The 12,662-nt window shown below is 44.2% G+C and overlaps 1 protein-coding gene and 1 long non-coding RNA gene across 3 annotated transcripts; one reads left to right on the top strand and one right to left on the bottom strand.

Moving 5' to 3' along the window:
* Positions 1-857: 857 nt before the first annotated feature.
* LOC100710444 (7SK snRNA methylphosphate capping enzyme) lies at positions 858-8,118 on the bottom strand. Its single transcript, XM_003457406.5, is given in 9 exon segments — positions 858-1,337; positions 2,045-2,153; positions 3,326-3,538; positions 3,610-4,180; positions 4,263-4,560; positions 5,028-5,160; positions 5,163-5,295; positions 5,416-5,826; positions 7,694-8,118. Coding segments are annotated over 8 exon segments (1,893 nt in total). The 5' UTR covers positions 5,799-5,826; positions 7,694-8,118; the 3' UTR covers positions 858-1,284.
* Positions 8,119-8,253: 135 nt separating this feature from the next.
* Positions 8,254-10,050, top strand: LOC112846144 (uncharacterized). Of its 2 annotated transcripts, none has more exons than XR_003218989.1 (3): positions 8,254-9,440; positions 9,522-9,627; positions 9,928-10,050. It is a non-coding gene; the product is annotated as an uncharacterized LOC112846144 (long non-coding RNA). The 2 variants fall into 2 exon arrangements; XR_003218988.1 differs by having other exon boundaries at positions 9,575-9,627.
* Positions 10,051-12,662: the final 2,612 nt, after the last annotated feature.

The following is a 12,662-nucleotide window of genomic DNA, read 5'->3' on the forward strand; positions in this document are numbered from 1 at the left end:
TCCGGTGTTGAGGAGAGGACCCAGTCTGGTTATAAATGTGACGGGCCTCATTCTAGGTCAGGGGTGTCAAACTCCAGGACACGAGGATCACTATGCTGAAACTTTTACACGTGTGCCTGCACAGCACACCTAAATAAAGGAGGTCATTAGCAAGACTGACTGCATACTTGGGTGGAAACCCCCAACCTGAGTCAAGCAAATGTAAATAAATGTAAGTGTTTGGAATAATGTGCTTCGGGCTGGAGTGACATCCCTGCTGTAGGCTGTCTTCTTCTTTACACTCCCCCTGTCATCTTAGTGTAAGAGCTAAAAACCCCAAAACTGACTCTTTAAAGAGAAGCTGCTGAGATCCTGATGCTGTTTCAAGCTGTGAGCGGCGCACGAAGCAGGTTGACGAGGAGCTCCTACAGGAACATGAACTCTGCTGTGTTTGTAGTCCTCGTTCACGTCTGACCACCCAACCATCACTGCACACCTCACTTCTTCTTTGTGCACTGATTATATCTGAGTTTCATGATGTCTTCTTTAGATAAACCTGCTTGCTGCAGACCTCACATGGTGTCACGTTGGACTGCACCAGTGCTGCACTCTGTCACTGTTCATCTTCCTCTGAAGGATGTGTGCTTGATCCTTCAGGAAGAACCTGAAGTAGAGATGGTACTCCTCCACGTTATGATGTTGCAGCTTTCCACAGATCGTCTGAATTTCCAGGTCTCCATCTAACTGCTTATTAGCAGAGAGCATGAAAGAGACAATCTGAGGCAGGTTTAACAAATTTAATGCCAATTGTAAGGAATTCACAATATGTTTTACTTTTATACATAAAACCTGAAAGACAAATGAGCAGCCTTAATTCAGAGATTTTGAGTAATTCGCTTTATTTTGAAAGGGGAAAAAAAAGCAGTGGAAGAAATTTTTTGAAAAACCACTTCCTGTTGGTATCCAGCAGCCAACAGAAACAGTTATTTCTTTGTGCTTTAGTCCCACTAACGGTCTGTTTACAGTCTTATTGATCTGATCAACAACCAGTATAATCCCAGCATCAGACACATGATATCACTTCTGTGTGGGGAAATCTCATTGGCTGGAAAAATCATGTTACTGGTTTAGGTGGACATGGACACCTGTACTCAACCAATCACATCTGCAGGAGTCCTGCTGTCCAATCAGGTTCCAGTTCTCTCTGCTCTGCTGTGCGACATCATCAGAAGCAACCAATCAGCTTGTTCAGTCACAGTTTTAATGCTGTTTCCATAGAAACAGAAGGACGCCAAAGGTGTGAGCTCACTTCTTCTGCACAGAGCCTTTATGGAACAGGTAGATGGGCCGCTGGTTACCTGGAAACACAAGCAGACAGCTCAGATCACACACACACACACACACACACACACACACCTGTACAGTCTGACAGTGTACAGGTAAACGTACGCAGTTATTCACCTGGCCTGCTGCCGTTAACTAACGAGACATCACCAAGTGTGAGCGGCAGGTGTGCTCAGTGAAACTGCAGGATTTTACTGGGATGTTAATCATTAGCAGTAATGCTAACATACAGTCTATGGATACAGCTAGGTAGCATTAGGTGGCTCGCATTCTTATAAGACATTTCAGCATCTCTGTCACCACCCTGTGGTGGTTTCCTGTGTACCTGTATCTACATGCGCTAATCCATCCACTCACACAGGCACAAGTGTCAGGCTAATGTTTAATTTTTCTTTTTTCTGGGTGGAATGAGTGTACGGCAAACATGTTTAATGGTTTATTATTTAACAGCGAGATGATTAAAACTCGAACACAACTCAGTGTTCCAACAGGACAATTATCACAAACACATCAGACCTGGTTTTGGAAGGGATAAAGCAGGCTAAAATTAAACGCCTGGAACGGCATTCCCAAAGCTCTTTTCTTATGGAAAATCTTTGGACAGGTCCATTCCCGGAAACCAACAAATTTAACCAACTCTACCCATCCTGCCAAGACGAGTGGTCAAACATGAGGCAGAATACACCGGAGCCCTGATGGGTGTATATGTGTATGTTGTCACCTGTGTGTGTGATGAGTCTGTAGGAGCTGAAGCCCACGCTGTCCGTCAGGTAGGAGGTGAACTGTTCAGGCCTGAGCCTCAAACTCCTGTAGTGACTGAATGTTGTTTTCTGAAAAACCACAGAAATGAACTTTTTACTGGTCACATGTGCTGCATGCTGCTGAATGTTCTTAGATGTATATACACAGAAGCACAGATATTTACAGACGCTCCCTGCATGTGTGTTTAGTGAACCAGTACCCATGAATAAATTCATTCTTCTGCCAAAAAAGTAGGGCTGTGCGATATGACCAAAATCTCATATCCCGATATTAAAACATCTATCGTCGATATAACGATATAAATTACAAAAATGTAACAGTTCCTGTAAATTCTGTGAATGTCGGGCATCTCGACTTGCGTGAAGTGTTTCCAGCTGGGCGTCGCGTACCTGGAGTCGAGTGTTTTAACTGATGCATGAAACGATATATTTTTAGACTTAAGTTGTAATGGCCGCCGTTTTCTTTGTGAGTATTTATTACACGGCGTGCTGCGGGGAAAAGCCTGTTCTAACGTTTGAGTCTAAGGTTTATTTTTTAGCACCTGGCGGCTCTTTTTTGCTTCTCATCCGTTAATACTCTGCATCTTTCACGTGACTCGTTTTATTTTGAAAAGCCTCAACAGGATCTTGAGCTTTATTGTGAAAGGTTTATGTGGAAAATAAACAAGCGGACACGCCGTGGTTTTACTGTCGTTGTTGCTAACGAAAACGCATAAAAAACAAGCGCTTGTCCTTCCGTAGTGTGGTTATATTAAATATAAGAGAAAGAGAGAACTTTAGGAAATTAATATAGCCACTACAGTGACCATCAAAATGATGAAAAAATATTGCCGTAAACAGTTTATTTTGCGACACCACGAAACAAACGATAGCGTAAAATGAAACGATAGACGTTTTTCTATCGTCATCCGATATATATCGTTATATCGAACAGCCCTACAAAAAAGTGTTGCAAATGAATACACAAGAACACTTTTACTAACAAAGTTAATGCAAAATATCAGACCATAGTTACTCATATCCTTTGATCTTTTAGGAAACCATTACGACTCTAAAGGACCAGACTGTGATACCAGAGACACAGTCTCTTTCTGTTGCTGTTATCTCTATATGTAAAATCTGATCTTTATACGTGTGAATACTTCCTGCTGTCATCGATCACACTGTGTCAGAAGGATGAGTAAAGTTCTCACACACACACAGTAACTGCATATGATTATATTCATGTTGCTAGGCGTTACCGAGGCTCTCTTGCTGTGGCAGTAGCTGCTCCATGGTTGTGGCTCCAGGATGAATATTCCACCTGGCGACAGGCTCTGATAGGCTCGTTTGAATAGTCTAACCACACCTGCGTCACCTGACTGCAGCTGCACCCACTTGGTTACGTTGAGACACATGACGACATCATAATGGCCCCGCCCAGGCCAAGCTTCACGGTCTGAGACGTAGTCGCCCTGTGGGAGGAGTCACAGTGGTGAGCGGTGGCTGGACACCAGCGAGGGGTCTGATGGAGAGTGAGACTCACCTGGATGAAGGTGATGTTGCTGGGGAACCTGGAGGAGGAAGAGGATGGAGGAGAGAGAAGGGGAGGAGCTGAGAGAGGGCCCCGATTCACCCTGAAGGACAGAGGGAAGGAGAGGAGGGAGAGAGCCTGTTGGAACTCCTTCATCAACTCCTCCTGCCCCTCCTCCCCTTCCTGTTGGGGAGGAGGCGGGGCTACCGTGTCTTTCCTCTTCCCTCTGTCCTCCACCACCATGGCATGTGACAGGAAGTGTCTAATGTTTTGTATGGCGGCATGGACCAGCTGCTTGTCTAGCTCCACCCCCAAGATGTGGGTGGGGTTAAATCTCCGGGCAACAGCCAGTGTCATGTGACCAGTGCCGCAGCCCACGTCCAGAACTGTTTTGTCTCTGAACCAATCAGCTTCAAGGACCCGGAGCCGTGGGTCTTCCTCTGCCCCAACCCGCCCCTCCCACTTGTCTCCATAGAAACCTTGGTAGCCATAGTAACGGCTGTGGTTCCCGTACTGGTAGCGGTGTTTGTCCTTCTTCTTCTTCTCTCTGGGGTGAGCGGAACCAGTCTGAGGTCCTCCACACCTGCAGGAGGTGGTACAGATGTCATGAGATAAAGACACCCAATCAGATCACAGTGATTACTCAGTTTAGACGACACACTCACCTGGCAGCTTTAGCCCCTCCCACTAACGGTGTCTGGAATTTGCTTGGCTGAGCTGCAGTCGTTGTGACAATGGTGGTTCCAGCACCATCTGCCGACCTCGTTGAGGTGGTGCGTCGCCGCTTTCGTTGCCGCCCGTCACCCTGGCTCCCAGGCTTGTGGGGGGGGCCTGGTGGAGGGTGGGTGTGCCTCCTGGGCAGGATGGGGGACGGGGCCACGTCGTCTCGGCAGGTGATGGCAGTGTTGAGCTCACAGGGGAGAGGAGATGGAGGAACGCTGCCCTCTTTGTTCAACAACGGTACTGCAGGCAACAAAACAGACACGTCCATGCACAGACTTCACTCAGGTGGACTCCGCAGGTAGAACAGCCGCAGCCAGATACGAGCGAGTGTAAGGACACAGTCCCACCGGTTGTTTTCTCAGTTTGTGTACACACCACACCAGTTCATCCACTAAGTTCAGAGCCGTTGTTACGGTTCATGTATGATTTAAAGCTACAGACTCAAACCAGACATTCACAGGAAAAAGTACAAAAACGATCAGTGCGCTATGCAGATCAATTATTACAGTTATACAGAGGAACCTCGGACTGCGAGTAACCACACATATGTATAACCCGCAAAACGAGCAAAAAACTGAAAAAGAAAATGTAACTCGTAACCTGCTGCATATTGTATTAAATATGAGAAAAAACTGTAAATCTTCTGTCTGAGCTGCTGCAGTTTCCTGCTTGTCCACCTGGTGTCATTAAAGCTGCAGGTGTCTCACCTCTGAATCCACCAGTGTGGGGAAACAGCGGCGCTGCTGCCACCTGCTTGTCTCCTTCGCCATCCCCTCCTCCTACTTTGTGGTGTCGGGTCCTGTGCTTCCTCTTGGACTTCAGTGGGGACAGCAGGACCCCTCGTCCATCCTCCCCCCCTGCCCCCCTCCCTTCAGGTTCAGAGGATCAGTGATGTCACGAGGCACCAGGATCTCTACGGGGTGTTCGCCCCGTGACGGCAGGGGTGAGCACTTTGGTGTCTCCTGATTGGTTGTTCTGAAGAAAAGGGGAAGAGCATAAAGGTGGTGTCACTGTTAAATTCTGACTTTATTACCTGTAACCTGCAGCAGTGACGTTACATTGATCTTTGAATTAATCCTTCAATAACCTCCTCACCTGTTTACTTCCTCATCCAACAGCGAGTTCAGATTCAGCGGGTCAAAGATGTTCCCACCCAACAGGAAGTGACTCGGTAACACAGACTCTGACAGACTGTCGCTGTTGGCGCGGCGTCGGCGCTTGGTCAGTCCCTTGAAGCCCACGCCCATGGAGTAACGCCTCTTCCCGATTCGCTGAGTCGGTGGAGGAGGAGGAGGCGGCGGCGCCGGAAGGGCCGGCTGGCTGTCGTCAGGCGGCTGGAGGCCATTTTTAGCCCGGATGATGGGGAGGGGTTTAGCCAGCTGCGGCTGCTCTGATAGGCTGATGGCAGCGGGGAAGACGGGGCTGAGTCTGATGGGCGCCTCATGGGTGAGGACCGCCTCTTTGTCCAATGACATCATCTTCCGCCGTCTAGCCAATCACAGTGACCTGCAAAAGAAGAAGGGGGTGGAGTCAGATTCAGCAACTTCAGATAAACCATGAGCCATAATTGTATAATAATTACTAAATTATTGATCGTAACCTCATTAATGAACCTCTATTAGAAGAGTGAATACAAACAGAAAAAACCCAGCTGAACGCACCAAAAGTTTTATTATCCGTTAATTGTGTTTTTATCCTCACTCAGGGTTTTATTTCTTTATCCGTTTAGTTTAGTTTTTTGCTTTTCCCATTTTCAGGTATGTTTCAGTAAGTTCTTCTTTATTATTGAGGAAAGATTTTCAAGTAAAGCTAAAAGAAAATTTAAAATGTACCAATATCAGATAAACATCGCAGAAAAAAACCTGACAACCATTGATTTTAAAAACAGCAGCTGAGCAGATTATTGCAAAAACGTTACAATCTAAATATATTATGTTCTTGTGTAAAAGTTACTATGAACACGCTGCACTGTAACAGGCAGTGTTTGATAGTGCAGCAAACTAACCACTCTGCTGCCCGTTTAGCTAACAGTGTTTGTTCCGGGTTTGCTCCTGTCAAACAAAGCGAACTTGTCTCTCTCCCTCCTAAAGTGGGATTCATGTTCATGGTTAAATCTGCGCTGTAAGCACATCGTAACATGACCTCCACCTCTAACTGTTTGGGACAGTCATTTCCCCCTGCACATTCCTGGATCAGCTGGAAGGGAGAAAGCCAAACTGCAGGGATAAACATTCACACACGTGTGAATGCTGGCAGCACCGCCCGTCAAACACCATCTGCAAACAGACCTTAAGCTCATTCTGCATTAACCTGAGCTCCACTCCTGAGGATCCACGGGATCAGATATTTACCCTGAAACACCGGAGGGACGTTTAAACTCAAAAAGTTTTCTAAAAAACTAATTTTAAAATGGATCCTCAGTGCCAGAAAAACACATAGAAGGAGCCCAAACTTCATAACTAAAAGGACTTTAAGTGTAAGTGCCATAAGGAAGTGCATCTTTCAATGAAAGCAGTTTTGAGGAAAATCTGAGCTGAAACTGGGATGAACGACCCTCAGCACTGACTTAAGCTTGAACTTTCTTTTATAACCTGCCTCCATCACACAGCCAATCAGACATCCCTGCCACCTCTGCTTTGCATCCTGATGGTTTCCAGAAATTTTGTATGTAACCTGACAACTTTAGTTTTCTTTGGGCTGACATCCTCCCAATCAGACTGCGATGTGTGCTAACATTAAAACACTGAGCAGCACACAGGAAGCTCTGATCTGTATGACGATAAAAACTCATCGAGCATCTTCTATTTCCCCTGAGGCTGTAATCAGTCAACAATATTGATCAATGAATGACTTGTGAAAAATGTATAAAATCCCACACACCGAGAGGACGAGTTCACGCTCCCTCTGAGGGAAACAAACGTTAAATTCAAACGTCTCTTGCTGAAACCTTATTAGATGGGTGTGTGTTAATGCCCCTCAGCAGGCTTCCGGAGGGCAGCCAAACAGGGACAAAGTTGTCATATTATGGAATGCGCTGAACAAGGCTTTAGTGATAAATGAGCAGAATAAGTAAACTTCAGAGTGGCGAACGAGACAAAAACTGCATCTCAAACGTAACTGCGACCTCCTGAAGGAAGTTCAACATCCTGATGTTTCAAAGTAAAAGCACCTCCATGAATTCTTTCTGATTAGTGCGTCAAAGTGTCACTTTTATTTGTGACTCTTACTTTGAAGAATAATCGAAATAAAAATTCTTACAAATATCGTTAAAGCAGCATTGATTTAATCTGATTACTTTAAAGTTCTTCACTCAAACAAATCAGGCAAACGTCGTCGATCAATAATCAATCACTGACTGATCGATTCTACTCACAGTGTCCTGCAGAGATCACCGCCCGTCCAGACTTCACCCTCCGAGTCTATGAAATATCCTGTTTATGTTTTTGTGAGCGCGTGTGCGTGCGTGCGCCCCCAAATCCCGAGGAAACCCCGTCCTAGCCCCGCCCCCGTCGCTCACTCCGCCAATCCCTGCGAGTCCTCATGAATAATTCAATTGCACTACAAGAAACAAACACAGTTAGCTTCTGAAGCTAGCCGCCTAGCACGGCGCAAACACACACGCCCCTCAAAGATAAACAAGTCCCGAAACACCACCGGAAACCCGCTGTGTGCATGAAGACAAGCCCGCACCCAGCTCCCCGTGCATGTGCCTGTCAGTGTGCGAGTGCTCTGTAACGGCCCGTGACTTCAACTATAACAGCAGACTTCTGCTACGACTAGCTACTAACGGCTAGCTGCCTTCATCGTGCTCAGACACTCGAGCTCGCGCTCTTATACGCCACGACAGGGACCTCGTGCTCGACCGCAAAAGTGACCAATCGCGTGCGAAGTTGAGCCCCAGCCTTCACGGGATCTGCGACGCTGATTGGGCGCCATTCAGGGAGGGCGGGAGAATGGAGCGAGGAGAGAGGTGTCCTGAGCAGTGCCTGACTAGAAAGGCGAGCACAGCGGAAAACAAACGGCGTAACGGTGAAAATTAACGGTTCACCGGGCGGTGTCCGGCAGCTGCACGTGTTAACACAGATAGTTAATGAGTCTAATAAAGTTTCAGCAAGAGACGTTTGAATTGAACGTTTGTTTCCCTCAGAGGGAGCGTGAACTCGTCCCCTTAGTGTGTGGGATTTTATACCCTCAGTGTTGCACTGAAGGAAATATAAACTCCCTATATCCGATCATATCCTCCAGGATGACAGATAAATCCAAATAAATCATTTAGGTGAATGGTGGGGAAGTTTTAGGATCAGTAGAGATGTGACGTTTGTTGGCCTCTCAGAGCAGAAAAGGTCCTGAGAGGTGAAACGAGATCAGTGATGGCTCACGTTTCCTCCCACATACGTGTGGTTTTCATCATGTTATCACTGAGTTCAGACACCAGAAACAGTACTCTCAGTACTATCGTGCTGCAGATCCATCAGAGGTTCTGTGCTTTTAAACTTTTAACGTTAAGTGCTTTTAAAGTTTCTCATCTCAAAGCTGAAGCTGACGTTCTCTAATGTTTGAGGCTTCTCCTAATTTGCAGTCAATTTTTTTTTCGTTATGACCATTTGTCTTTTTGATTGCGATTAATTTTTTATTCTTTTAAGTTTTATTTCCTTCTTCTCTTGATTGCTGAATGAATCTGCCCTGCTTCAGGCTAGCATGGGGATAGGAGCAGAACAATAACACCGCTGTTCTTTCACGGATTAATTTTGGATGCACAGTTTAATTTATTAAGTAAATGAAGTACATCTTTAATGCTGGATCTCAGTTTTTCTTCACTATAAAGTAAAGCTGGTGTAATCACAGGAGCAGTCTGTGATTTGATTATTTGTCTGTAACTCTGTGTGTTACAGATCACAAGCAATGTCTTTATTGGTCAGAAAATTGAAACCTGATAAAAATAAATTGAAAATTTCAGATCCATGCCCCCGTTTCCGGTCGTGTTATCTAAACCGACCCAGTGGGCCATATTGGCCTGTTTGGCCGGTCAGTTCTGGCCCATGTGCCATATGTTTGACACCACTGCCTTTGTAAGGCGAACCATCATGGAGGCCACGCCCCCTGCGGCTTCATATTTGCAGGTTTGTCTTTAACAGCACGAGTGGGTGCGTGATGTAAAAGAAATAAAGATTTTTATGGTGCTTCATGTTTCCCTGTTTCAGAAAGTGAAGCCGCCTGCACGTGACTGAGTTTACATTCATCTGTTTTTATCCAGATTAAGAGAGAGCAACAGACCCACTCATCCACTCATAAACATTTCACAGCACTGTGAGTCTGCAGCTGCACCGCCTCACATTTTAGATTTTAGATTCAAGGACATGAAAAAGTTAAGATGTAATACATGTACCACTGAGGCCAGAGTTTACTACAGTTTAGACAGACTGAGAAGTACTTTTACTTTGAGTACAGTTTTGAGGTACTTTGACTATTGATGCTTTGCATGAAAATTTAAATATATATACTTGAATATTTCCATTTTATGTCACTTCTAAAAATAAAAAAGAGAAATCTACTTAAAAAAAATCTTTTTAAGAAGCTCTATTCTCACTGCTGGTTTCCTTTCCTCAGTTTGTGTTTCCATGTCTACTTCTGCCCACTGACGCAGTGACAGACTCCATAATGAAGGAGGTCGAGATTCTAAAATGTACCAGGAGGACCAAAGAGAGGAGGTACAGAAGAAAGGCAGTCACTGCAGGTAAATAACTACTAATTACTTTAGAAGTATGATTGAATAAAACTAATTTATGAGAATAAACATTTAAACTAAAAACATTTTAATTCAGAAGGATGAAGCTTCAAATAGCTGAACTCCTGGGATCAATAACTCATTGAAAAAGTGATCACAACACCTAATCACATCAGAAAAGCTAAAAGAAAAACCAAGCAGATTTTAATTGAAACTATCAGAAAAACATAAAATGTGTCATCAGCAGGGGTCAAAGTTCACGTGCAGTGATGCAGAGGAAGGATAAATAATAATTTGTAAATATCAATAATCTGTTTTGTGAGATACTTTAGTTTAAGGCTGTGATCAGCTGAGCTGCTGCTGCTCTGTGTGGGTTAAACTGAGGTCGGTAAGATCAAAGCTTGTGTTACCTGACCTCCCATATGGGGCTTATTATAACTGTCAGTATAAAGCTAGTGTAAAGGTGTCATCTGTGAATGCTGAGTGAAAATGAGACTCACCATCATCACTGTAAAATTTAAATGCTGTCCTTCATGTGACATCACACTGGCCATGAACAGCACAGCTGCTCAGCACTGTGAGCACACCTCTTTCAATTTAGCACAATAACCTGAACCCAAGAATGAACTGATTAGAGCTTAAAGGTCAAAGGTCACTGTGGCCTATCATTTCTTAAGGACACGTCATCGCATGAAGAGCAGCTCTGTGGTTGCCCTTTTATTGGGCGCGTGTAGAAAAAAGGAGGATGGGAGCAGAGACACAGCTGCTACAGATTACTCATTACTTTTAAAAAAAGTAATCATTAGACTCGTCCTGTTAGCCCACAACCGGTCACATGAAGAAATGTTAGGCTGTACTGACACAAACCCGGGTCAGCAGGTGACTAAAGAGAGGAAGGAAATAAAAATCAAAGGCTCACCCTCAATGTTCCCTCTAATTTTTCATGTGTCTGAGCGAACACACAAACTCCCTGAGCGTCCCTTGGACCACTGTGAGCAATAGCAGACATGTGCACTGTGGTCACGCCAGCATCTAATCCATCCAAGTTACATGGTTTATTAAGATAATAAAATTACAGCATTTATGTTAGACTACTTTTAATTAACTGCTTTAGCCCACTTACAATGAAAATAAAAAAAAAAAAAATCTTGTTCATGACCTGTGTAGCATGTTAACACTATTGGAAGTAAAAATGACCTGGACTCCAATTTTGAAAACACAACTTTTTTTTATTTATTTATTGCTCTGACTTGTATTATGAGTCTGAGTCTGTGGTCTGGGAGAGAGTCTGTAACTCTCTCCCTGCAAAATACAGTATATAATGACCAATGTTGGGCAATTAATTATAAAGTTACTTCTTCAAAAAAGTAACTGAGTGTTGCAAACAACAAAGTTTTTTGCAGCTGTTTACCTAAAATGCATCCAAGGTGTTTCTTTTAAACAAACATCTCAAACTATTAACAGAACAATCAGCTGTTCTGCATCAAATTTGATGCCACACAAATTATTTTTGCCACTCTAAAAAATAATTTCTGTCCACTATGAGATAAAGGAGAACAACAGCCTGATACCTGCAGGCCTGACAACAGGAGATGTATCACTCCTGTAACATTCAGCAGTCGCCTCATTGTTCTGACACACACAACACAACTATTGACTACACTACACACTAACTACACAAGATTTGCTCTAAACGTCACAAATCTCTCACATCTCAGAACACCGCCATCACTCCTAAAACTTCCCCCTTCCTAAACAACAAAATTTCATGTTGCCATATCAGTTTTTGATCGATCCAGATGGTACATTTTTCGACCAATAGGAAAGGCTGGGGGAATTGGGAGGGGGGCTGTTTTTGCTCACAGGCGGAGAGTGCTTTCCAGCATTTTCCTTATAAAAAGGTGTTTTACCGTGTCTTCCGCAGTAAAAATAAACAACAATAGGAAAAAACCAAACATTGCATACATTTTTTTAATCATAACTCTGGTTTTACATGGTCTATCAACACAATTTAAAAACTGGTATAAAGTCCACACTTTTTCCGTCAGTTGTTCCGTCTGTCCTGCTCACATCTCCAATGGTTGTACACGTTGTCATTAACGTGGCTTCACTCCACATCAGCCACGCCGCTTTGCTAGCTAAAACACCGGTGTCGGCACATAAGGACGCTGTCATAGCCTGTCAACGACGTTGATTGGCTGCGTATATACGAATGTGAATCGCATTATTGGCTGGACTATAGGATAAGGTGGCATCGTTCTAATCCCATACAGGAGCAGCCAGTCACTTACTGACTAACACTGCAAAACAGAATTTTTAAAGGATTAATTTTAATTTCAATTCAGGTTAGATTTGTTTTTGTGCACAATACAGATTTCCTGTGCGCAGAGACCGTGCCCGCAGTGTGCATGCGCGCAGCTTAGAGGGAACATCACTCAACCTTTTCCTGTTTCTTCCTCCTTTATGAATCTAAATGCACCTAAACTTCCAAAAAGAACTTCACAGTGTTTGAATTAAAGAAATAACTTGTATGAATAAATGCATGAATCAAGAGTGACACCATCTAAGAGTGTTGAGCCAAAAGAGCTGAATCTGAGAAACGAGCTGGACCTCCTTC

This window comes from Oreochromis niloticus, linkage group LG3 (assembly GCF_001858045.2).
Source record: "Oreochromis niloticus isolate F11D_XX linkage group LG3, O_niloticus_UMD_NMBU, whole genome shotgun sequence".
NCBI lineage: Eukaryota > Metazoa > Chordata > Actinopteri > Cichliformes > Cichlidae > Oreochromis > Oreochromis niloticus.